The sequence below is a fragment of the Palaemon carinicauda genome, chromosome 14 (genome assembly GCF_036898095.1).
Source record: "Palaemon carinicauda isolate YSFRI2023 chromosome 14, ASM3689809v2, whole genome shotgun sequence".
Lineage (NCBI taxonomy): Eukaryota > Metazoa > Arthropoda > Malacostraca > Decapoda > Palaemonidae > Palaemon > Palaemon carinicauda.
The window spans coordinates 22,584,121-22,611,592 of record NC_090738.1 but is presented as its reverse complement, the minus strand read 5'-3'; the positions used below and the strand labels follow the sequence as shown (position 1 = coordinate 22,611,592).

Sequence of the window (27,472 nt, the reverse complement as noted above, 5' to 3'; positions counted from 1 at the left end):
AGTTTAGGGAAGACAGCATTTGCCTTTCCCCCATCTAAACTCTCTTCTAGATCGAGCGTCTGGTATGCCACGGGAGAAGTTCTCGGCTTGGGAGTTCCTGCCTCTGCCCAGGGCGACTTCTCAAGTCTTGTAGACTCTCCCCGCCGCCTTGCCATGAGACGCTCGAAGATTTGTTGGTCACCATCGGACCTGGACCACCTTCTTAAAGGGATCTTTAGGGCTTTCGAAGTCTTTAACTTTTTAGACTGGTGCTTAGGAGCCCTGAGCAGGAAAATCTCTTCGACAGATAGGGATATTTCTTTGCTCATTATGTCCTGCATGGACAAGGCCGTCCGTGATGGGTCCAATGAGCTTGCTGCCTCATTCACGTCCGGAGTCCTGAAAAAGCGAGAGTCTCTCTGTTCGTTCCTGTCTGCTGGAGTTACACCATGCCAGAGATCTGAACTTCTCTTTGCTCCCCTTTCCAAGTGCCTGTTTCCTGAAGGCTTGGTAAAGGAAATTGCCGCTTCGTTAGTTCAGAAGGACACCCACGATCTTGTTGCGTCCTCAGCTCGCAAAGCTCCCCCTTTGCCTTCATTATCCGCTAGACCGAGGATAGACACTCCAGCGTCTCGCTTTATTCCGCCCTTTCGTGGCAGAGCCTCCAGCAGAGGAGGTGCTCGTGCCGAAGGGAAACGAGGGAAGAGGAAAGGACCCAAGTCCTCCAAGGGCAGAGTCTGACTGCCCGCAACTTCAGACAGCAGTGGGAGCCAGACTCAAGAACTTCTGGCAAGCCTGGGAGAGGAGAGGCGCAGATTCACAATCTGTAAAGTTACTCAGAGGGGGGTACAAAATCCCTTTTGTACGCAAACCCCCTCTAGCAACGTCTCCCATCGATCTCTCTCCCAGGTACTGAGAGGAAGAAAAGAGACAAGCCCTGAAACTGGAAGTGTCTCTTTTGCTAGAGAAGGGATCGGTGGTCAAAGTCTCGGACCTTCGATCACCGGGATTTTACAACCATCTCTTCCTAGTTTTAAAGAAGACAGGAGGGTGGAGGCCGGTGCTAGACGTCAGTGCTCTGAATGTCTTTGTCACAAAGACGAAGTTCTCCATGGAGACCACAAAGTCAGTCTTAGCAGCGGTCAGAAGGGAAGACTGGATGGTCTCTCTAGACCTAAGGGACGCCTACTTCCACGTCCCCATTCACTCAGACTCCCAACCTTTTCTGAGATTCGTCTTCGAAAATGTGGTCTTCCAGTTTCGGGCCCTGTGCTTTGGCCTAAGCACAGCTCCTCTCGTGTTTACGAGGCTGATGAGGAATGTGGCCAAATTCCTCCACTTATCGGACATCCGAGCCTCCCTGTATTTGGACGACTGGCTTCTCAGAGCCTCTTCCAGTCGTCGCTGTCTGAAGGATCTCAAGTGGACTCTAGATCTGACCAAGGAATTGGGACTCCTAGTCAATTTGGAAAAGTCGCAGCTGGTCCCATCCCAAACTATTCTGTATTTAGGGATGGAGATTCACAGTCTAGCTTTTCGGGCTTTTCCGTCGACCCCCAGAATAGATCAAGCCCTGCTATTCATCCAGAAGATGCTGAAGAAGGAACGCTGCTCAGTCAGGCGGTGGATGAGTCTGGTAGGGACGCTGTCATCCCTGGAACAATTTGTGTCACTAGGAAGACTACACCTCCGTCCTCTTCAATACCATCTAACTTTTCACTGGAAAAAGGACAAGACGCTAGAAGCGGTCTCGATCCCGATTTCCGAAAAGATAAAGTCTTGTCTGACTTGGTGGAAGGACAATATCAACCTAAGAGAGGGTCTTCCCCTGGCTGTTCAGACTCCCAACCACGTTCTCTTCTCGGACGCATCGGACTTGGGCTGGGGCGCGACATTGGACGGTCGGGAATGCTCAGGTCTGTGGAACTCGAGTCAGAGGAGCATGCATATCAACTGCAAGGAGCTGTTGGCAGTACATCTGGCCTTGAAAAGCTTCGAGTATCTCCTTCGAGGCAAAGTGGTGGAAGTAAACTCAGACAACACCACGGCCTTGGCGTACATCTCCTAACAAGGAGGTACCCACTCACTGACGCTGTACGAGATCGCAAGGGACCTGCTCATCTGGTCAAAAGGTCAAGACATCTCCCTAGTAACGAGGTTCATCCAAGGCAACTTGAATGTCATAGCAGATTGTCTCAGTCGGAAAGGGCAAGTAATTCCAACAGAATGGACCCTCCACAAGGATGTATGCAAGAGACTTTGGGCCACTTGGGGCCAACCAACCATAGATCTCTTTGCAACCTCGCTGACCAAGAGGCTTCCAATCTATTGCTCCCCAGTCCCGGACCCAGCAGCAATACATATAGATGCCTTCCTCCTAGATTGGTCACATCTGGATCTCTACGCATTCCCACCGTTCAAGATTGTCAACAAGGTACTGCAGAAGTTCGCCTCTCACGAAGGGACAAGGGTGACGTTAGTTGCTCCCCTCTGGCCCGCGAGAGAATGGTTCACCGAGGTACTTCGATGGCTAGTAGACGTTCCCAGAAGTCTTCCTCTAAGGGTAGACCTTCTACGTCAGCCACACGTAAAGAAGGTACACCAAAGCCTCCACGCTCTTCGTCTGACTGCCTTCAGACTATCGAAAGACTCTCGAGAGCTAGAGGCTTTTCGAAGGAGGCAGCCAGTGCGATTGCTAGAGCAAGGAGGGCGTCTACCATTAGAGTCTACCAATCGAAGTGGGAAGTCTTCCGAGACTGGTGCAAGTCAGTTTCTGTATCCTCGACCAGTACCTCTGTAGCTCAAATAGCTGATTTTCTCTTATACCTGAGAAAAGGACGATCCCTTTCAGCTCCCACTATCAAGGGCTACAGAAGCATGTTGGCATCGGTCTTCCGGCATAGAGGCTTAGATCTTTCCAACATAAAGATCTGCAAGACCTCCTTAAGTCTTTTGAGATCACCAAGGAGCGTCGTTTGGCTACCCCTGGATGGAATTTAGACGTGGTACTAAGATTCCTCATGTCAGACAGGTTTGAGCCGTTACAATCAGCCTCCCTGAAAGATCTCACTCTTAAGACACTTTTCCTGGTATGCTTAGCCTCGGCTAAAAGAGTCAGTGAGATTCATGCCTTCAGCAAGAACATCGGATTTTCGTCGGAAAAAGCCACTTGTTCGCTGCAACTTTGTTTTCTAGCCAAAAATGAGCTGCCTTCTCGGCCTTGGCCTAAATCTTTCGATATTCCCAGCTTATCGGAGATCGTAGGCAATGAACTAGAAAGAGTCTTATGCCCTGTTAGAGCTCTTAAGTTCTATTTAAAGCGTACCAAACCTTTACGAGGCCAATCTGAAGCTTTATGGTGTTCAGTTAAGAAACCATCCTTGCCTATGTCAAAGAATGCTTTGTCATACTTTATCAGATTGTTAATACGAGAAGCTCATTCACATCTGAGTGAGGAAGACCGAACTTTGCTTAAGGTGAAGACGCACGAAGTTAGAGCTGTAGCAACTTCCGTGGCCTTTAAGCAAAATAGATCTCTGCGAAGTATAATGGACGCAACCTATTGGAGAAGCAAGTCAGTGTTCGCGTCTTTTTACTTGAAAGATGTCCAGTCTCTTTACGAGAACTGCTACACACTGGGACCATTCGTAGCAGCGAGTGCAGTAGTGGGTGAGGGCTCAACCACTACAATTCCCTAATTCCATATCCTTTTAATCTGTCTCTTGAAATGTTTTTATTGTTGTTTTTTATGGGTTGTCCGGAAGGCTAAGAAGCCTTTCGCATCCTGGTTGATTTGGCGGGTGGTCAAAGTCATTTCTTGAGAGCGCCCAGATTAGGGGTTTGATGAGGTCCTGTTGTATGGGTTGCAGCCCTTGATACTCCAGCTCCTAGGGGTCTGTCAGCATCCTAAGAGGATCGCGAGGCTCCGTATGGAAGACGTACTTATAAGGCAGAGTAATCGTCTAAGTCGACTTCCTTACCAGGTACCTATTTATTTTGTTTTTGTTATTTTGATAACTTCTAAAATGAAATAAAAACTCTTAGCTCATAAGATGTAAACATATTTAACTGGTCTCTACCCACCACCCTGGGTGTGAATCAGCTATATATTCACCGGCTAAGTTAAATATTTAAAAATGATATTTTAATTATAAAATAAATTTTTGAATATACTTACCCGGTGAATATATAAATTAAATGACCCTCCCTTCCTCCCCAATAGAGACGCAATGGGACGAGAAGAAAATTGAGTCTTTGTTTACATGGAGTTTGGTATCTGGCCGACAGTTGGCGCTGATGGGCACACCCGCAACCTGTATAGCGATCGCTGGCGAGTTTTTTGTACAGTTTTTTGTCTGTCGAGCAACAGAGTTGCAGCTATATATTCACCGGGTAAGTATATTCAAAAATTTATTTTATAATTAAAATATCATTTCTAGCGTTCTGTTTGCTAGTCCTGGACCAACTATTGTTATCATTATTAGCCCCATTGGAAAAGCAGGATGCATTCCAACAGGTGTGTGACAACCTTGACACCTATGCTTTTTCTGCCTTTTGCCTGATTTGAAAGGTTTTCAACCAGGTACTGACTACTAACTGGTGGCTCCCAAATAGCCACATGCCAAATGGTGTTCTGACCTAATGATGCTACTGATCAAGGCACTAAGAGAACTACCCCTTTGGCCTTGGTCCAAACTTCTTTGCCAGCCAAAGCAGTACCACCACCTGGTGTCATCCCTTTCGCTTCATAGGTGGAGACTACCCAGCATCATTCAAAGTGGAAGGCTTTTTGCAAGGAACTTTAAAGATGTCTGTATAAAGGTAAAAGGTAAAGGTGTCAAGTTTTGAGTTCCAGTTTCACAAGAATAGATGCTCACCAGAACTTCGGCCAGCCAAGCCCAACCCCCCACTCTGGTGCCCAACCACAGCAGTGGCCTCCCCAGTAAACAGTTTAAACTCGCTGTACTAGCAGTGTTCCTGGCAAAGTGGGCATTCTTCTATAAATGGTGCCATAAAATGGGTTCTTCTCCAGTCAGAGCCTTTATTCAACTAATTGCAGACTTTCTCATTTACCTTCGCCAAGAGAAGATCCTCTTAGTCTCTACGTTGAAAGGCTATCGCTCACCCTGGAGTTGGGTTTTTTTAAACTGAATGCCTTGATCTCTCATCATCCTGGGACTTTTAATGCTGATAAGAAGCTTTGAGCAATCATGCTTGCCAAAAGAGCTCAAACCACCGTTATTGGATGTTACCAGAGTTCTAAGGTCCTTGAAGAGCACTTTGTATGACCCACTACAGCAAGTGTCAGATAAAAACACTTCCTGGTGGGAACCCAAGTATTCAGACCACAACTTAAAAACAATTTTGTGAATTTAATCAGATGCAGGAATTAGATCAATAACACCATCTTCTCGCTTCAAGCAACAATATGGAAAGCATATTCACAATCACCATGGAAGAATTGTGTTGAAGGTGGGTGTCTGCAAATCCCAGGCAACCTGAGAGAATATACCTGCAAGTCCTTTCCAGCGTCGCTGAAGTCGTAGTATTAAATGACGAGTTTGTATAGGCAAGAAAAATACAAATGACTTAACAAAAAAAATTGTGATATTGAGTACATAGGGGCACTTAAATGTAAAATAATTTTATGATGTTTTTCATAACCAATAATGACAGGTGGCTTATTCTACAATTTGTTATATACTGATTAGAGTTTTATTTTGACCTGTGTAACCTGACCATGAATTTTATAAATCATACAGAGAAATGTAAGAATGTAGCCTATTAACTTTTTATTCATAATTTCACATTTCTGTTAGCTGTAAGGTGTTTGAATGGTTACATACTCATATGCCATGCTAAAATGGGAGGTAATTTTGCTATGAATGTGTTTGTTCTAAGACCTTTCGAATCAATGGCATAGACTTTACCATCTTTGGTTATTGTGAAGAAGTGACAGCCCTCTTGTGATGTACCTGTACCCTCTTCCTGTCCTGCCTGCTTCCCACCTGCAGTGTATGCTGACTTGTCTGCTTGCTTCCATACCTTCCCATTCTGACCAACCTACTTTCTCGATTTAGCCAGCTACCTAATCTGTTAGGCCCAATAGCCAGTCTGTTCTTATTTTTCTGCCTATTGCTTAACCTAATTCCATCATACTTTCCCATACTACTGACAGGCCTGCCTGTCATGTTCACAAATCTTTAAACCATGTTCAGACATCACAAACAGTGAGAAGGTTGCTGGTGTCTACCATTGAATCCAGGTGGTGTTTGTGGGACAGATTGCTCTTTGCCTTGTATTAGACAAATGACTTGGTCTGCAGATATTTCTGATAGGATAAAGGGAATGTATGCAACTAATGGATATATATATATATATAGAAAACTGGATTTATGCAAACTTTACTTATTTTTTTCTCCAGAAAAGTGACGTAAGAAAGCAAGAGAGAGACCATAAAATAACAGACGACTTTTTGGAAGATATTGCGGAAGATTCTGAGGAGGATACCTAAAGGAGTAGTTGTGACGATGATATACAGATGAAAATAGTTAAGAGATCATATATGGTACAAGGTGACAGTAGTTTATCATCTGCACTAAATCAAGTGAGGATGTTAGCATCTGTCAACTACAGTTATTATAAGAATATTTTCATCACTTTTCATATATGGAAGAGAATAAACTTTTTCCTTATCTGTTTGGTGTATATACAATGTGTTTACATGAACAGAATTTTTTGAGTTGTACCTGGGAATTGGTACTTGTGATTAAGTACACTGGAGATTGTCATAGTTTTATCTTTTAAGTAGAGTTGCTTACTGTTATTGAATATACATTATTGTTAAAGCAATGTAATATGTTTACATTGTTATTTTCTTTGATGCCAGTTAATTTAATGTGTTCAATAGCAGATTTATTTAATTCATTTTGAAGTTAAGAGTTTCCTTCATAATATTTTCCAGGGGGCAATTTAAAAAACTTTAGGTTAGATCTTATAAATGAAAAGTTCGTAGTTTTGAGAAAAGATTGATATGTTGTGAATAAGACATGAAGAATGATCAACTGCTATTTAGTATTAGAATAATTTGTATTTCAAGTAAAAAAAATAACAAGCAAATTAATGTGTTTAGAAAACATTTTCCCTTTTTACTAGTTTAGTTTTAGACATTTTGATTGTTATTCATTGTATTTTTTTTTTTTTTTTTTTTTTTTAAATGTTTGCAGTTTATAATTGCTATCATTCAAGTTATAAACCCTTTAATTGTTTTAATACAGTACAGTAAATATCATATTGGGCCAGTTAACTCGAGGAATGCACATGTTTCAGCTATCTTTGAAAAAATGACGCTTCAAAATTTAATAACTTTACTAACGCCTTTGTAATTACTTCATACATTATTTTTTTCCCTTCTTTACGTTTGGTATTTTACTGTGCGACATGCCACTTTGTCAGGTGAATAGGTGGTGCGATAGTACCATAGGTACTAAGTCTGTCAATTGTCACAAATGGTTGGGGAGGCAGTTAAGTATAACGGGCTTGTTTTTTGGCCCAGTAGAGCATAGCGTATTTTGACAAATAACCATTACAACTTTTACTGTATATTGGAGAGTTGAATGATAACGAAAATTACTATATTTTCAAATTTTAGAATATAGAATATTTTCTGTGAATAATGAATAATCTTTCTAGATGCTTCTGTAGAATGTACTGTATGTGAATGTTTTATTTTCTTGAGTGATTTTTTTTCTTTTGTCAATACATATAGTAATTTATCATCATTGCTATTATTGTAAAATAGGTTGAAAGGATATATCATATTCAGAGAAATATGATAGACAAAGAAGGTAAAAATTATGCAATATCTTCCTTTGCAAATATATGTAATTAGATTATTTAAAGAAATCAATTATTGTAAGTGTATAAAAAACATACTTTGGATTATTGAATTTTTATATAAATAAACCTTGTTACTAATATGAATATAACTTTATATAAACTCATGACTTGAGGGTTATTTGAAAGCAATCAGACTGATCACAATAGGTTTTTATTTTTTTAAGCATGTATATCATGGAAATAAGTACAGTAACACACTTCCAATTGTTCTTTGGAGTATGTCTTACATGAAAGCAGTCACATAGACATATAGGCAAATCACAGTCAACTCCAGTAGTTGTAACACGTTTGTTTATATTGTTGCCTGGAAATATTTGCACAAATGTAGCAGTTTACTTGTGTATTTTTTTTCTTTTTTGGGATGAATGTCAGGGATAAAGTTATTGACATTTTACCTAATATAAGACTGTATTTTTCTTCCTTTTACTTCACATATGTTACTGACATTATTTCATTTTCGCTATCCTCTTCACATTCTTCAAGGTGCTCTCCATCTTAACGAAATGATCTTGCTTCAAAGTCCTCTTCACAGTCATCAAGGTCCTTGTATCACCACAATCATTATTTGCACAGTGGATGTTATCATCTATGTCTTCATCTTTTTCGTCTTCGGTAAATACAGTAACACAGGTAAGAACTTGTTAGGTGCCAGATTCTGTAAATGATGGTTTGGGCAATGAATGGGGAAGTTGTACTTGGTATTGCATCATATGTCTGCCTTGATAATGATAGAGCGATGGAGTAACCAGTACTTAGGTTTGGCTTTTTTTCCTGGGGTACATATTTTCCACGAACACTTCTCTTCACACTCCTCTTTCTTCCAACTTCGTTCTGTTGCTTTGCTTTGATTTTTCCTTGTCATAAATTTGTCGTTCCTGTTTTGTTATGGTGGTCTCACAATGTTGGCCTGAAGAGGCCTTCTTTCTCCAAGAGTTGTTAGGATGTCCAGGAATGGCATCAAAAAGTGACAAACAAGAACACAGAAAACAATGTGTCATAATTTTTAACAAAATAAAGCTTTAGACATGGAAAATACAAATAAACACCGACTATCTTGGTAACTCACGCTATTACTTCCCTTACTGAACAGTATGTTGTGATGATGTGTGTGTGTATGTATAATTTCTTATGCTTTTTATTGGGTATGTTTCTCATATATTAATATAAAACTAGTTTTTACTGAAAAGAACTAAATTTCACTTTTTCTTTGTAAAAAGAGTTAAATTTAATCTACGAAAGCTTTTATTTTATACATAGATTTACATAGGTAAAATAATGTTCTGAACGTAAAAAATTTCTACCAGACAAATAATATTAAAAAATAGTACAATTTAAGTAATCTCATGAGGGAATTTGTGGGAAAAGAGAGAATGACAATCAGAAGAGGCATACAGCAGATCCCCCCCACCCCCCCTTCAGGTGCTAAAGAGCCCTACAGTAGTTCTTGGGTTAATATTGCACAGATTATTATAAGTTTTGGTTATTTTATTGAGTATGATTTATTTATTTATTTTTTTTTTTTTTTTTTTTTTTTTTTTTACGAATGGAACTTACCTGGCAGTTATATATATATATAGCTATAGTCTCTGTCGTCCGGCAGATTTTTCAAAACTCGCGGCAACTGCCGAGAGGTGGCTGTCCGGTTAGGTGGTTAACAACCCTTACAAGGTGGTACTTTGAATCATTCCTGTTTTCTATTCTTCAGATCATCTCTGCTGGTTGGACTGACAACCTCGTTGTTGGTCCACCATCGGGTTTTCCGCTCGCTTTCCCTGTGTCGCTGTATTGGACTTATTTTTGGTGGATTGGCAATCGCTTTAGTGATTTATTCCTTTGATTGTTGTTTGAGTACGATGTTTGATAAGCTATATTTTCGAGTGTGTGAATGAGGAATTGAAGGTGAGGTTACTGAAAGATTCGGTGAACCCTCACACTGTTTGTTTGGGGTGCAGGGATTTTGAGTGTGCCCTGGATAAAAGGTGCAAAGAATGTGAGGTTTTGGACAAAAAGAAATGGTTGGAAATGAAACGCTATGTGCGTAAGTTAGAATTTGATAAAGTCAGGAGGGCTTCTAAACCTAAATCTAAGTCAGCTAGTGATGTTAGCCTAGACATTTCTTTTGACCCCTTAATTCATAAATCTTCTGTAGAAGTTGAACCTTCTCCTGAGGTAGTAGCCCCTGCTCCTTCTACAGGAATGGTAACTGTGGATGACCCTCAGTACACCATGATGGCGGCTGAGATGAAGGCTCTCAAGGACCAGCTTGCAGCCTTGAAGGTAAGAGTGCAAGTGAAATTAGTGCTTGTGAAAGTGCAGTGGAGGTGGCGACTGATCGAACCTGTCACGCCCCTAAGTCTAGACCTCTACCAAGCTCCCAGGACCAAGGGAAAAGGTACATCGACGGCCGCAAGGGAGTGAGAGGTACGTATTCTCGGTCAGCCGTCGCCTCGAGCAGTCCTGTTGCTATTTACCAGGCTGCTCATGACCGCCACGGGAAAGGCGTGTCGGAAGTGATAGTGTCTTCCCCGAGCCCCTCTCCTAGACGCAGATGGCAGTATGAGGCTTCAAGGCCGACCAAGAGAAGGTGGATACAGCAAGCTGACCAGACCCGTTCTCGCTCTCCCCTTTCAAGTAGATGGAGTAGCCCGGAACCTTTCCCTTCCGACGATGACTGGAACGCCTCTCCAGCAAAAAGGGCTAAACCTAGATTGGACGTTTCTCCGCAGGACGATGGAAGGAAGGAGAGATCTCCTCTTCCTTCAGGTTATGGGGGACACTCGAGAGAACATTCTCCTGCTACCAGCGTGACTCGGCAGCCTTCACCTTCGGAATCGCGAGACCCAGCAGTGGTTGCAAAATCTTTCATGACTGTTGTGCAAGAACAACTGGTGTCTCTTGTTCAGGCTTTTAGCCGCACTCCCCCCCTAGTTGGGCAGAAGTAAGGACGACAAATTACCAGTGAAGAAATCAGCTAGTAAGAGGGAACAAGTTCCTCTCCCCTGTAGGACGACAGACAGCACCGTTCTCGCGGTGAGGGGAGGATACGTCACTCGTCTCCCAGGGAAACGCACCACGATTCGTCAAGCGCTCGACGCCGCGTTTCTCCTTCCTCTAGACGACGGCAGGACACATACGGCTCTCGTCGTCAGGACGCTTCCGACTCCCGCTCGTGACGTCATGACGCATCCAGCCTGCCTCTCCAGGACGCTTTCATCTCGCTACATCCGGACGCATTCAGCTCTCGACGCAAGGATGCAGCCAGCTCTCTACGTCAGGACGAATCCTCTTGTCGTCGCAAGGACGCTTCAAGTGCTCGACGCCAGGACGTCACCAGCGCTTGGCGCGGGACGTACGCGTTTCCCAATGTCAGGACGCATCCAGTCCTCGCCGACAGGATGCATTCGGCGTTCTGCTTTACTCCTCTGATGCAGGTGAACAGCTAGAAGGAAGTGATCCTTATGCACGCCGGATTGAAAGTAATCTGGATGTTAAAGAAACCTCCGACAGAGTTCCTTCAGCCCAAAGGGAGACAGATTTGGAAGGAATGCAAGACTTGGAGGATATTTCGGAGGACGAAGATAAACCTGCTAATGCGGCTGCTGACTATAAGGTTCTCTCTCGCTCCCTCCTTGAGCTGTATGGAGAGGAGTTTAAACCTGCTGCCCCTCGTTCTCCTCAGTCGCAGTTCAGCAGGAAGAAGTCGAAGAAGCAGTCGGCTTTCATCAAGATGAAACTGTCGATTTCGGCAAAGAAGGCTCTCGCTAGGATCGATGACTGGCTGAAAGAGCGTAGGCAAGCAGTGAAGACCACGTCGTTTCCACCAGCTCGACTTGCATCTAAGGCGGGCATGTTGTATGAGACTGGAAAAGCTCTTAGCCTGGGAGTACCTGCCTCCTCCCAGGGGGACTTCACCGGCATTGTAGGTTCATCCAGGAGACATGGCCTTAACTCTACAAAGGTGATTTGGTCTATGTCAGAGCTAGACCACCTCGTCAAGGGAATCTTCCGATCCTTCGAAGTGTTCAGCTTTTTGGACTGGGCTCTTGGAACACTGGCCAGGAAAGCAGAACTCTTACAAGCCACAGAAGACCTAACCAGTATTATGGCCTGTATGGATAAGGCTCTTAGAGATGGGGCAAACGAGTTGGCTTCCCTGTTCTCTGCGGGAATTCTGAAGAAGAGGGCTCTATTATGTTCCTTCACGACCAGAGCGGTTACGGTCACGCAGAAGGCGGAGCTCCTATTGTCCCCTCTCTCGGAACATCTTTTTCCTGAGTCCCTAGTAGGGGACATTACCCTTTCGCTGGGACAAAAGGCGATGCAAGACCACCTGTCATGCTCCGCAAGGAAGGCTTTACCGGTGATTCCGTCATCCTTGAAGGAGGAGGAAAGGAAAGTTCAGCAGCCCTTTCGGGGTAGAGCACCTACTAGGATGGAGTTCAGAGGAAGAAGGCAGGAGACGGGCAGTAGAGCAAACAGAGGGTCGTTCAGGGCCCGCGCTAGGAAATGAGGAAAAAGTCCTCCAGACAGCAGTAGGAGTAAGGCTGTCACTCTTTTGGCACACCTGGAAGGAAAGAGGGGAGGAAGCCTGGTCCCTCTCGGTCATCGGAGAGGGGTACAAGATCCTCCTCTTGAAGAAGCCTCTGCTTTCAAGAACACCTCTAGCTTTAGTGGCGCAATACTCGAACGCCGTGAAGCAAGGGCCGCTACTGGAGCTGGTGAACCAGATGCTGGAAAAGGGAGCGATAGAACCGGTCCTGGAACTAGTTTCCCCAGGGTTCTACAATTGCCTGTTTCTGGTGCCCAAGATCTCGGGTGGATGGAGACCCGTTCTAGATGTCAGCGCACTGAACGTCTTTGTAGAAAAGACAAAGTTTACCATGGAGACAACTCGGTCGGTGCTGGCAGCTGTCCTTCCAGGGGACTGGATGGTGTCTCTGGATTTACAAAACGCTTACTTTCATATCCCCATCCATCCGACTTCAAGGAAGTTCCTAAGATTCGTAGTACAGGGCAAATGCTTCCAATTCAAGGCCCTTTGTTTCGGCCTCAACACCGAGTAATGGCAAACGTGGCGGAATGGCTTCATCAAGAGGGGATAAGAGTATCCCTATACCTGGATGACTGGCTGATAAGATTCCGGTCGAAGAAAAGGTGTCTGGAGGACTTACACAAGACTTTTATGATGGCCCAGGAACTGGGTCTTCTCATCAACAAGGAGAAGTCCCAGACCGAACCGAGTCAGACGATTCTTTATTTGGGGGTAGTTCTGGACTCAGTTCGTTTCGGGCTTCTCCCTCCCAAGAAAGGCAAACCAGATACCTTGGGAAGGTGCAGGAATTCCTGGGGAGACAGAAGTGCTCAGCGAGGATTGGATAAGTTTGCTGGGCACCCTCTCCTCGCTCGAGCAGTTTGTCGCCCTGGGAAGATTGCATCTCAGACCTCTACAACACTTCCTTTCAAGAGTATGGGACAGGAAGAATCAGGAGGACTCCTTTTCCTTCCCCATTCCAGCAGAGATCAAGAGACATCTGATTTGGTGGTTGGATCCGTCGATTTTAGGAGAAGGAATCTCCCTGTTCAAGAAGAACCCAGACCTAGTGTTCGGAGTCAGGATGGGGAGCAGGGAGGCCTCAGGCTCTTGGGGAGTGGAACAGAGCGAATGGCACATCACCAGGAAAGAGTTGATGGCCATTCTGTTAGGACTGAAAGCCTTCAAAGACACTGTCTCAGGGAGGATAGTAGAAGTCAATTCAGACAACACCACGGCCTTGGCTTACATCAAGAAGCAAGGAGGAACTCACTCTCTATCCCTGTATGAAATAGCAAGAGAGCTCCTTCTGTGGGCGTAGGAGAATAGCGTAGAGCTTTTAACGAGATTTGTGCAGGGACAGAAGAATGTAAGAGCAGACATGCTCAGCAGGGAAGGGCAGGTTCTGCCCACAGAATGGACCCTCAACCATCAGGTTTGCCAGAGGCTGTGGAAGTTATTAGGGAGGCCTTCAATAGACCTCTTCGCCTCCAACCAGACCAAGAGAATCCCCAACTACTGCTCCCCAGTCCTGGACAAGGAAGCAATACCAGTAGACGCCTTCTTGATGGACTGGACAGGGATAGACACCTATGCGTTCCCCCGTTCAAGATTATCAACCTAGTTATCAAGAAATTCGCTCTCCTCAAGGCAGGGAGAATGATCTTGATAGCTCCATTCTGGCCAGCAAGAGAATGGTTCGCGGAGATGTTAGTGGACTTTCCGAGAAGCCTTCCTCCAAGTCCAAAGCTTCTCAAACAGCCCCACTTTGAGAGATATCATCAAAACCCCCTCGGTTTACAACTGACTGCCTTCAGACTATCGAGAATCTTGTCATAGCAAGAGGCTTTTCTACACAAGCTGCAAGAGCAATCGCCAGAGCGAGGAGGGTCTCTTCACAGAGAGTCTACCAATCGAAGTGGGAGACCTTTAGATCAAGGTGTAAGCAGCGCAAAGTGTCTTCAACCATTACCTCTGTGAGCCAGATAGCTGATTTTCTGTTGTTCCTCAGCAAGACTCTTAAGCTGGCCGTATCCACAATAAAAGGATACAGGAGTATGCTTTCGGCTGTCTTTAGGCACAGAGGCATAGATTTAACGCAAGATAGGAACTTGAAGGATCTCCTAAAGTCGTTTGAAACGACTAAGCAGACTCAATTGAGACCCTCGGCTTGGAATTTGGATGTGGTTTTGAAGTTCTTATGCAGCAGGAAGTTCGAGCCCATCTCGCAAGCGACTCTTAGAGACGTGACTAAGAGAAAACTGTTCCTGATGGCTTTGGCCACAGCAAAAAGGGTCAGCGAGATTCACGCTATTGAGAAGCAGGTGGGATTCAAGCAGGAAGGAGCAGTATGTGCGTTAAGGATCGACTTCCTCGCTAAGAATGAGAACCCATCCAAACCCTGGCTGGGGACGTTTGAGGTTCTTAACCTCACAAATGTGGTGGGCCTAGAGGAGGAGAGACTCCTCTTCCCAGTTAGAGCCCTTAGGGCATATTTATCACGAACAAAGAATTTAAGAGGTGCATCCAGTTCTTTATGGTGTTCGGTAAAGGATCCACGAAATCCCCTCTCGAAGAATGCGTTATTCTTCTTAAGGGAGACAATAAGAGAAGCTCACCTCTTATGTGAGGAGGAGAACTTCGGTCTGTTAAAAGTAAAGGCTCACGAGGTGTGAGCCATTGCAACTTCACTGGCATATCGGAAGAATATGTCAGTTAAGCAGATAATGGACGCAACGTTTTGGAGAAGCAACTCTGTGTTCACTTCTCATTACCTCAGGGAGGTAAGAGTGGACTATGAAAAGTGTTACACTTTGGGCCCATACGTAGCCACTGCTTCTGTATTGGGTAAAGGAGTTACTACCTCCCCTCAACCTTAACTATTTTACAGTATGCCTGTGATTGGGTTTGGTTTTTCATGGTTGCCTGAGGGTACTGACTTGTGGGAACAGCGCCCTCAGTCTAGCTAGATAAGTAAGATATCTAGTCTACAAGGTTAGGTGGTTAGGTTGAGTAAGGTTGCAGATTATAAAAAGGGGGATAGGTAGTGTGGAAGTCTAGTCACATTGTTGGTCTCGCCCCGTTTGACAGACTCGATTGAGTTGATTCAGCGCAACAGGTCTCCACCTGGCTGGCACTCCTAAGGGAAAGCGACTCAAAGAGGCAGAAACCTTTGAAGTCGGCTACCTTAGCAGGTAAGGAATCAAGGTGTTTTCCTACGATGTTGGCTGTCTTTCACCCACCTCCAAATGTGTGAATCAGCTATATATATATAACTGCCAGATAAGTTCTATTTGTAAAAATGAAGTTTTTATGATAAAACAGTTTTATGAATACTTACCTGGCAGTTATATATATATATATTTAAAGTCCCACCCACCTCCCCTCAGGAGACAGGTGGGGCAAGAGATGATCTGAGGAACAGAAAATGGGAATGATTCCAAGTACCACCCTGTAAGGGTTGTTAACCACCTAACCGGACAATCACCTCTCGGCGGTTGCCGCGAGTTTTGAAAAATCTGCCGGACGACACACTCTAGCTATATATATATATATATATATATATATATATATATATATATATATATATATATATATATATATATATATATATATTATATATATATATATATATATATAACTGCCAGATAAGTATTCATAAAACTTTGTTTTATCATAAAAACTTCATTTTAAGTAGATTGAGTGTTTTGAATAGTGTTGGTTAGTTTTTTTTAATGCAGACATCCGTAGAATATTAGGTAAATTAGAACTTTTGGCTTCATGGGTATTTCCAGTTTGTTATCTTGTCATAGAAGTGACCATAAATATTTCTTAACTGCCAAAGATAAATTTTATGTTTTTGAGGTTTACAATAGGTAATATAGTATAGTTTATAAATTATCATATGCAGTTTCAACATCTTTATAGTCAACTGTATTATGGTAATCTGTGTAAACTTTGTTACAACTTTATTTCTTGGTTAGCACTGAAATAGTACTTCCTGCATTGTCAGTTAATTTAAATAAAACTGAACTCGTTACCCATTTAGTTTTGTGATACACCCTTTTAATTTCAAGTCATGCATAAAGCAGACTGGAAATTGCTGTACAATACTTGCGCATTGGTAGAGTTTTTCAAACAAAGTTTTTAGACAAACTACCTTATGGAATCAGCAAACATTTCCATCTTGCGCTGAGCATAGTTTAATTTTAATTAAAGGATTCATGTTCATATGCAATTTGTCAAATTTTCAATTTTGCATTCTTCCTATGTATATAAACTTGCATCCTTTAATTAAAATTATACTATGCTCAGCTCAAGATGAAAATGTTTTTGATTTCATAAGGTAGTTACAGTGGCAGGTATGGTCGGAACCTGCCCATCGGAATCATACAGATGAGCTACTTTTGATCTCAGGACTGAAAGGAGTGGTCATCAACTTTTTGGTTAGATTTCACCAGTCATCTCTTTCTTGAGCTTCTAATTCAATATTTATCCTTTCATCATTTCCAACTTCATGCTTCATAGCCCTCAGCCATCTAGGCCTGGGTCTTCCAACTCTTCTAGTGCCTTGTGGAGCCCAGTTAAACATTGGTGAACTAATCTCTCTTGGGGAATGCAAAGAGCATGCTCAAACCATCTCCATATACTCCTCACCATGATCTCATCCACATGTGGCACTCGAGTAATCTCTTAAAGTTTCTTTTCTAATCCTGTCCTGCCATTTAAGACCCATTATTCTTCTTTGTTCTCAAATCTACTAAATCTGATATTGTTTCATTGTCTTACTATGACTCTTGTCTCACTAAACCGATATATACAGTAGTCTGATTTTTATATGTAATTTCAGGGGATTTAATTTCCAAGTTTCACTCAATCCACCCATGGTTTGATTTGCTTTTTTCAATCTTTCATTAAACTCTAATTCTAAAGACCCTGTATTGGAGATCATAGTTCTTAAATACTTGAATGATTCTACCTCATTAATCTTTTCTCATTCCAATGATATTTCATCTTCCATTGCATACTTCGTTCTCAACATCTCTGTCTTCTATTTATCTTGAGCCACACCTCATGTGATATGAGGGGAAATTTTCTTTAAGGGACTGTGGCTATTTATAGGAAAAATACAAGTTTTATTAAATTTTGTTATCTGTTCCTGTTGGGTACAAACCTTTGTCCTGTAATATTGTGAAAACTGATTGTGGGGTAAAGGTCCTGTGAACAGAAAGGGTAACTTCTTTCCCTCAATGATGTTGATCTTCCAGGTAATAAGGAAAAGGGAGGAACATGTATCCAGTAACCTCATCATCAGTGAATCACAAGAGATGAGGACTATTAGTGTCTATGCCAGTACCTATTTGTGGGTAACTCTGTGCTAGATCAATAAAGGCTGAATCTCGTGTGAAGAGGGATAGTGTGTCGACTCCAAGGCTCTTTTAAAGGAGGATAGAAGAATTTTTAATCAGATTACATTTGTATATGTAAAGTCTGATACGTAGCTTAGTAGCATCAAATGTCCTATCCAGCATGTAAGGGCTTGAATGCTGCATCCCTAAGAGATAGGCAAGACGAAGAAGTAGAAGGGCCAGTTCTACCTTTTATTTGAGGCTTATATCAAGACAACTCTAACAGAAGGTTTGTTTGGCCCAAGAGAACGCTGGGAGAAATAAACAAATTGTCAAGCACCGATGGCAGAACCCAATGAGAAAGTGTCAAAGAACTAGAAGGCAACATGTTAAAGAAAATGGTGTCTCCAGATTATTACTTTAATCATCTGCAAAAACCGACATGTTTTTCTGGAAAGCTATCTATTGGGTATTTCCTGATATCAGCCAGCATTCAAGCCATTCAGTTGTCCCCTTCACTGGACAAGGCATAAACTTACTTGAAGGTCCTGCAAAACCAGAAAGATTTGGTGTTCATAGACACTTGCATCATCTTATCATCCTTACAAAAAGTCTTCGACTAGGCCTGAAACAATGGTTCCTCAGATCACACTGCAGTGATCTCACCCTTCACAAAAGCATATCCACGGTAGTGTAGATTCAGAGGAATGGGGCCAAGATAAACTCAAACCTATGGTAAAAAACTGATTGGTTGATGCTAGAACTACCAAAAAGACAGTATTGAAGAAGTGGTAACGTCCCATGCTGTGGGCCTGATTTCCAATGGTAGCCAAAATTGCTTACAAGAATGGACAACTTCCAAGAGGAGAGGTCCCCACACTGGAGTCTGAAAACCTGGTTTAACGCTGAGCTGTAGCTCTTCACAGACAAGTTTGCGACCTGCCGAATAATTGCTCTGACCTAAGGGACTTTGCCCACTCTCCCTAGTATACAGTGCTGGAGGACTATCACATATCAAGACATCTCCTGCTAAGTCCTGTAATAAAAACCTTTTGCTCAGAGGAGACACTGAATAGCCTCCCGTTACAAAGAACGAGTGATTTTTAAAGACTGGTGCCTCTGAAGGTGCAACTGACAAAGACGGCAAAGGCAATATTTCTCCTAGGACCTTGATTAGAAGGACATCTAGGGACCTAAAGAGACTAACACTCCACTGATCATTCAGGTAATCAGGCTGAATGGAGGGAAGGCATAGACATATGGTATCCCCATTGGTGATGGAAAGCATTCTTAAACAGTGGCCATGGAACCGTTATTGAGGAAAAAATGGGGAGCTCCTTGTTGAGCCAAGTGGTGAAAATTTTAGTCACTGGTGAGCTTTATAACTTTTAGAGAGGCTTTCTGCCTGTCAAGGATATAGACCAGTCTGCCCGTGATTTATCCTTGACAACTGAGCTGGTCTGCTACTATGTTTCATCTGCTCACTATGTGTTTAGAGGAGCCCCTTACTCATACACCGACTGTGTCAACTGGCTGAGAGGGATGGAAACTGTGCATTTCTGGAATCAAATGGTAAACATGCTTTTTTATTCATACGCAAACTACTGATATCTAAATGTTACTTGCATCTCTAGAATGTTTATTTCCGGGTGAATTATTTCCTTCACCATATTTCCTAAAACACTTGTTCCTCCAGTTGTTCCTTGACCCCTTTCAAAACATCTGAAAAAGGAAGCCTCTCCTCATCAGGGAGTTAAGCAAAGTTCCAACAGTTAGGTTCCTGTTATATAGCCACCAATTCAGATCATCTCTCCCCTAAACCCTTGAAGCAGGATGAGTGCGCGGATCCTTGGCAGCTGACCATTGCCACTAAAGATGCCACTGCATGGATCTCTGGTGGAGGTGCCCTTGAGGTATGAAGTTTTCTTGAGATTACAGATGATACAGGAGAAATTGCCAGACCCAAGCTATTTGTTCTCATTTAAGTAGGTATGGTAATGCTAACTTGCTGATGAAAAGTTGGAGGGAAAGACTTGCTGTTACCATGTACACAGAATAGCATACTATTGTAGGGACTATGTCCATTTGGCTGCGAAATCCACCTTTTCCAAGTTTATAACGGTATGCTGACCGTTTGCCGAAAGACAGCGGTTTGAAATAACTACCAGTTAAATTGACAATTATTACGACAGTAATGTCCAAAAACTTGAATAATATAAAGAACGAAGCTTTAAAAAATTAGCAATTATGAAAAATATGGAAAGGAAATTGTCCTTTATTAATTAATTTAATTTTGATAATATAAGGAAAAATACTTAAAACAAAATAAGTAAAAATATAAGACGACGAAGAAATCTGAAACCCTAATATATAAATTAAAGTGTAAATAAACATTTGTAAGTAATTTTATAAATTATGTACAACTGGTTTTAAGAAATTTAAGCCTTCGTCTGGTGTAATTTTGTACAAGAATTTTCAAACGCTCATGTACTCAAACATAAGTATTGTCGTCTTAAGATTTATTCATTCCCATTGCTCCATATTCTGATAAAATTTCATTACTCGCTTTTTCCTTTCAAATTTTTTTCCAAGTAATTTGGAAATAGAAGTTTCACCGAAACACAGTTAATAAAAGGAGTGTACCATTCTTCTAAAGAGTTGTTTGTTTGTGGTAAGTAGCAATTTTAACTTAGGACTAGACATTTTAGCTACGGTTTTTCTATTACCAATTTCGACCAGTTTTCCTGTCAATGAATAGTCAGTTTGGTTAATTGTTTTTTCAACAAATTATATTCCACAAAATACCAGTCGACAAACTGTCTTTCAGCCAGTTGTCAGACTACCATATATAATAACCCGAGATCATGACAAAAAGCGAACAGCGATCTCAATCCTGAAGCTGCTGGATTAGCCAATCATTGCTATAACTTGAGAGATATCCAGTATTCTGTAATAATGGGGCAAGTCAAGAATGAGTGAACACCTGAGGAGTAGTGAACAGTTCCAAACGCAAGGTTTTGAATAGGTACACTACACCATTGACAATGAAGAAGTACTTCCAAAAGGATTGACAGATGCTTATTTGAAAATGCATATCCTTTAAATCCACTAAAAGCACTTAGTTTTATTCTCTGATGGAAGAGAAACAAGGACATACTGTTTCCACCTAGAACAAGGTTTGACATGGAAACTAGTAAAGAGTTAATGACTAACCTAAGGCCCCCAGACAATATTTCAACAAGGAAGGGTCAGCTGTAGAAGCCCAGACACTGGTAAGCCATGATTTATGGCGTTTTCGTCAGCATCACTTTAAAATCTGTCGAAAGACCCGTAGCTTTCTGTGATTCTGGAATTTAAGTATCGAAATGGATCTGTATGTAAGCCAGGGGAGGTCAAAAGTCATTAAAAGGTAGCAAGTAGCCATCCTGAAGGATGTTGGCTCCCAAAATCTTGGCCTGCCATCGTCAAGAAAGCCTGCATAGCACTTGCTAAAAGGGTAGCAGAAATTGGCAGAGAGGAACACACTTTTCAATGGGATGTCATCATTAGCAATGGATGGATGTGGGGAATATTCTTCCTCAATGTATGGATGTGAAACTCATTAGGGGAGTAGCTTACTTCTGCATTCAAGGAACAGCTCAGAGAGCTGAGCATAAGGTCATCCTCATTATCACAAAAACTTCTGATGGACAGAAAACCCCGGGGAGAACACAGAAGGGCCACTGAAATAATAGGCCATCAGGAATGGAAAAAAAAATCCTAAAAGCTCCTCTGCCATCAACCAAGAACTATCTCCCCCCTATTTGGTGAAGAAACTTGAGAATATTTCTTGGATTACTTTTTCCTCATCCCATCCAACTGGGAAGAACACCATGTGCAACGTTCTACAACAGGATTCCTGCTAGTAGAAATACGCACAACTTAACAGAAATTGGGGATCTACAGAAGGCTCTGACAAACTTATCACAAGGCTTAACCTAACCTTTCCCCTGACAACTTTGCATTGCAAGAATTTGCTTAGCGTTCATGGTGACTCAAGTAGCATGCAACTCAAACATGCAAGGTAGAGGGAAAGAATTGACAGCGAAAAGTTGTAAGGAGCAGTAAATACATCTGCAATGCTAAGATAAAAGCAAAAGGTTCAAGACTGAGTCAGGCAGCACTCCTCCCTCAACCTTTCACCTTGCCTACCATGCTACGAATTTAGCAGCTGTTTCCAGCTTTCCCTAAACATACAGTGCTCCAATTTTAAAGGACAAAAGTTTGTAGTAGCACAGGAACAACAAACCTCCTCCCCACAGGCGCTAATGCCGTCATTGCACCTTGTGTGTATTGTAAGCATTACTTATGCACCATTCCTTTGGTCATCAGCTACTCTTGCTTTATATTCTTCTACGTTGCCTCCAATGCTTATCAGGTCTCCTCCACTCATAGCAACTGAAAGAGATCCAGGTCTTTCTTCTATAAATACAGTAATTTTTAAAATGCAAGAATGTCTAAACTGTCAAAAAATTGACTCATGTCAGTGTAGGCATCCAAATACCATCCTCAATTATACCATATATGATCATCAGACATCAGAAGAAGAATGGAAGAGTCAGTGTGGTGAGTATCCTTTACCCTAGTAGCATGGATTTTAATATTAAGAGAAAATAGCTTTACTTTAACAAGTACAGTTTGTAGTGTATGTACTGTGTATTGTACTGTGGACAATTTTTACAGTACAATATACTATATACATACCTTCTGACAATATTAGTATTTTAGGAACTGTTCTTGTATATTTTACTATACTCCTGTATAGTACATATACTGTATAAAGAGCTCATGTGCGGTTGGTACTTGTTCAGAAAGGATACAGACTTAGACAGAGACAGGATGGAATATTAATGCAATATAGTACTGCTGGTACAGTATATGTTATGCCATTCACTGTAGGCCTTACTTTAGGATCTTACAGTGTCAGTGTCCCTTAAGCCAATAGTTGCATCCAAGTTTTAGCCATTTACCTAACCTCCATTTTTCATCATTATTTCGGGTCTCTTTTGCACAGAATAGCCTTCCAGGCCTCAGGGTTTAACTTATAAGATCCATCCAACCCAAAAGTACTGTACCCATTCCTACGAGATATACAGGTGAATAATGAATTACTTTCATGAGATACGGGGGCTCAATTGTACGGTTTCTGCCCCCCCCCCCCCCCCCCATACTAACTATCTTTTGACCTTTGACTTTTACTCCATCTAATCTCTGTCCAGACAATATCTTTTAACTCGCAAAGCAACTGCATTGGTCCTCCAAGATACATCTCGGTGCTGAATGGCCTTCCTGGTCCCTAGCCTCAGGCCATATTTTCAGTCAAATGTTGAAGAAAGTAGTTGCATTCTGAAATTGTTAATTTTTTAACTTATTCGATAAAAGTATCCTAGGAAGAAAAGATAAGAATTATATATATATATATATATATATATATATATATATATATATATATATATATATATATATATATATATATATATATATATATATATATATACCTGGCCTTTCATTAGAAGGGGCTAGCGTTCGATCCCAAGTATGAGGTAGAAATTTATTTCTATATATATATATATATATATATATATATATATATATATATAGTATATATATATATATATATATTTACAAACAATTAAAAAATTACAATTTGTCATTTTGGTATAGTTTATGTAGGGGTAAATTTACAAAAGTGATTTCTCACTTATTTTATATCCAGTAGCAATAACTCACAATCCCCCCATAATTCACATTATCAAATTAGGAATGCTAGTGTTTGAAAACTTTTGGGCTAAGACTAGAATCAAGAAAACCATAGTGTTTCAGTCCCATTATCTGTTTTCTATGGATTTCTTTCAAAGTTCTTTTCAAATACAATACTGTGGTTTAAAGGATGGAATCTCATTCTGGTCAAGTGGCTGATGGGTTAACGTAGTATTAAACTAACCTTCGGTATTGATATACCAATACATAGGGAGTAAGCGATGACATTTCCCCTCGGTACACTTGGGTTCATATTGACTCCCAAAAGAAGTTAGAAATTTTTACGATTTTCGTCTGAAACATAAGACCCAATGAAGATTATTTTCGTGGAGATTAAATATTTGTTTGCTTTCATACACACCCAAATTTTTCAAAGCATTCAGAACTTGCAACTAAAGGCTAAATGATAGTTGATTAACCGGGCACTTTTTGTCTCTCTGAGAGGAGGATCAAAATATATAATTCTTTTCTAATCATGTAGAGGTTACGGCGAAACTTCTGAAGTTTAGTAAATTCTTTATTATATTAGTGCAAGATATCATTGGCATTGATTGGTGTATATTTTTTATTTATACTATCTGGTTTATTTGTTCCCAATTTTTTACACTTTTTAAACTTTAATGTTTCTCATATCGAGGCCCGGTTAATTGAAGCTTCTTGGAGTGTTGCAAATTTTCTTGCAATAATAATAATAATAATAATAATAATAATAATAATAATAAAAATAACCTCATATATATATATATATATATATATATATATATATATATATATATATATATATATATATATATATATATATATATAGTGTGTGTGTGTATATTCTAGCTATCTGTGATACATACTTATAGGAGCCTAGAAACCAATTTAAAAGAAAATCAGAAATGTACATTTAATGCGTATTTTATCATCATTGTTGCTTCATGAAGCTTATATTCATCGTCTAGATAAATCAAACGTGCTCATTTAATTTACCCTTTAGGAACAAGCCACGAATCCAAATGACAATAATGGATATTGAATCTAATAGTCTTTTACTGATCGATGGGGGCGAAGTTCACAAAACTATAAAACAGCTTAATATTGCAAAAATTACTCTGTATTTCTTGGCTAATTTGGGACAAGCATGACCTTTGTTTACATTGGTGTTTTTTTTTTTTTTTTTTCTTTTTTTTTTCTTTTTTACATTGATGTCAGCTGGCATTGATATGTCACCTGGTCTGTTTTGAAGAACCGTTCTCTATCGCACTGACGTAAGGTTACAGTTGCTTTAATCGGTATAAACTATCAATTTCTGCAACTTTAAAATAATCAAATATAAACATATATAAAAGATATAAATATATTTAAACATTTTTTATTACAATGCCTCCTGGGAACGGTCTTATATGTATTGCATTTTCACGGTTATTTGACCGTGACGTGAATCCCTCACGCATGCGTTCACGTATTGTTTATGGCTAAGACCAATTGAACAGTGCTCTATAGCCTTCTGTATGCCAATTTCTCGTAATTTTATACATTTGTCCGAATAGTACAAATTACAAAATCAGACAATGGCCATCGCAATAGGATGCGAGTTCTCGTCTCTCGCCGCTGTCGAAAGTGCCATGAAATCCTTCGAAAGTAGAGAGGGTGTCGCGTATTGGCGTCGTGACACGAGGTCATTCCAGGCGGCTCAAAAGAGGATGAAGCACATCGTGGATAACCCAGACATCAGTTTTTATGAAATCCGTTACACGTGTATAAAGGGCGGTCGGCGATACAAAACACAATCAACTGGCCGTCGTCCTAATCAGAGGTTAGCCAATGTGTCACTATTGTGCATCTATAGTACGCACTATTATTATTTATTATTACAGCATATGTTACAGATAGGAGTAGAACAGAGGACAAGCCATACTAATGGGATAGGTAAGCACAGATCCCAGTCAGTGGGCCAAATATTTAACTATTTTTCTGTCTATTAAAGCTTTCCAAGTTCAATTACAGGATAGTGCACTGAAGTCATAAGCCTTTGGCACTTAGTTACACCGAATTTTTACACTTTTACTTTTAACTGCTGTTACCACTGGTATTTTCAATTTCTTTATCCTATATCTTTTATTCCTCAGAGAAAGGCTGAAATTCTATAATCCTTCCATCAAAGTTTCTGTTAATGGCAGCGCATTCCTCTTACTAGGGGCAATAGAAAAAAGGAAATTTTTGCAGAGTACGATAATATTATCGTAAATTCCTGTTGAAATAATGGACTTACATGAAACAATCTCTCTCTCTCTCTCTCTCTCTCTCTCTCTCTCTCTCTCTCTCTCTCTCTCTCTCTCTCTCTCTCTCTCTCTCTCTCTCTCTCTCTGTTCTTCTTCACAACTTTATATAAGAGAAGAATATCAGGAAATATATATATTTAAGTATATAGATAAAAAGGCAGTATTGTAAGATTTTTCTCTTAGAATTTTGCGCCACGGTAAGGTGACGGTGAGGGTTCCTGGAGGCTGAAGTCTTCCGTTGTCAGAATAGGAGCCTGTCAATAATTGAAATAGCTGTATGAGTTATGTCTTGCATGTTGTGCATAACTATTTGTAGAAATTGCAGTTATACAAACTACTGAATTATAGATACAGAGAAAAGTCTCAATCAATCAATCAATTATAGTTAAAGAGAGGAGCTTTTGTAGTTGGGTGGGACGGACCGAGTGTAAAATTTCAAAATTATGACTGAAAAAGCCACGTCTTGAAAGGGAATCAAGCAAAAGAGTACCACCTAACCTAAGGTTTCCCACTTAATCTAACCTAGGAGCCATATCCTTACCTACCAGGGATTGGGCACAGCCCTAAGACTAAGTCTTAACCTGCGGTGTATGTATGATAGCGGCTGACTTAGAATACGGCAATAGGTAAGGACATGGCTTTTAGGTCAGGTTAGTGGCGGAGAGTTTAGGTTAGTTGATGACCATTTTTAATCCACACGGGAGGAACTGGCCGCTGATATACAAAGGCTCCCTTAACCCTATGTTTGCTTTCCAACTGGCTTCACTCCCGGCAAGTAAACACTAAATCATAATATTTTGTAAATCCTAAAATTAATTTCATATCATATTTCAGACCAAGATAGAGAACATTTACCCTATAAAGAAAATTGATTGGATGAGTAATAAGAAAGTTTATGCCTGTCCCAACAAACTACATTCACCACAGGGTACCAGTGTAGCCCAAAGCAGTATACATGCTTTGGTTATTGCTCTGCTAATCACAGTAGTTAGTTGCGTGTCATATAAGCATATATTTGGGCATTACTGTCATAGGTAACATTCTAGTGTCAGATCCATCAGCTCAGTTACACTAATTATTGTAAAGTTAGGGTCAGTTGATAGTACTGCAACATGGCCAATTAATCTTACATGAAATACTGTACACTAATTTTACATTTGTTATTACTGCAGTATTTATTTATGCTTTATTTATAAATATTGTACGGGAAGTTATTTGTTTTTGGTTAAATAAAATCTATATTTAACAGTTGAGTCGGTATCTATAGCATATTAATTTCTTGCCACCAAATTCGATAACCTCGACGGTTGAGTAATGCTCAATTTGGCCGTTCTCTTTTTGGACTATTTTTGGGGGTCAGTTATAAATATTTGCTTTATATATTGGGTTATGTAAAAAGGCAGTGGAAATTTTCGAAGTATCAGTTTTATGTGCACTTCATTTCATTAGGCGCTGTAGCCTCCTGATTGGTCATGATAACGTGCATAGCATGCAGTATGGGCTAATTGTTCATCAGAAAGAGTTACTAGTAATTGGTGGTATGCAAGTAAGTGTGAAATACTGTGCTGCCTTAGTACTTTATTTAGTGCAGCATATGTAAACCTAAAAGAAGGAAAATGTTTGCCACCTTTTGGGTTCATTAGGGTGGC

General features: G+C 40.8%; 2 protein-coding genes across 3 annotated transcripts in view; both read left to right on the top strand.

Annotated features, from left to right (window-relative positions):
- LOC137653484 (glutamic acid-rich protein-like) overlaps positions 1–7,921 on the top strand; it is an 86,703-nt gene extending 78,782 nt beyond the window's left edge. Inside the window, exon 14 of the mRNA XM_068386928.1 lies at positions 6,404–7,921. Within this exon, the coding sequence (XP_068243029.1) occupies positions 6,404–6,493 (90 nt within the window). The 3' untranslated portion in view covers positions 6,494–7,921. The remainder of the gene's footprint in view (positions 1–6,403) is intronic.
- Positions 7,922–24,979: 17,058 nt separating this feature from the next.
- The window catches only part of LOC137653483 (uncharacterized), a 50,492-nt gene continuing 47,999 nt past the window's right edge, over positions 24,980–27,472 (top strand). For both annotated transcript variants that reach the window (XR_011046491.1, XM_068386926.1), the window contains exon 1: positions 24,980–25,357. Coding sequence is in view for 1 of the 2 variants with exons in the window: in XM_068386926.1 (XP_068243027.1) it covers positions 25,113–25,357 (245 nt within the window). In the remaining variant the exon portion in view is untranslated. The remainder of the gene's footprint in view (positions 25,358–27,472) is intronic.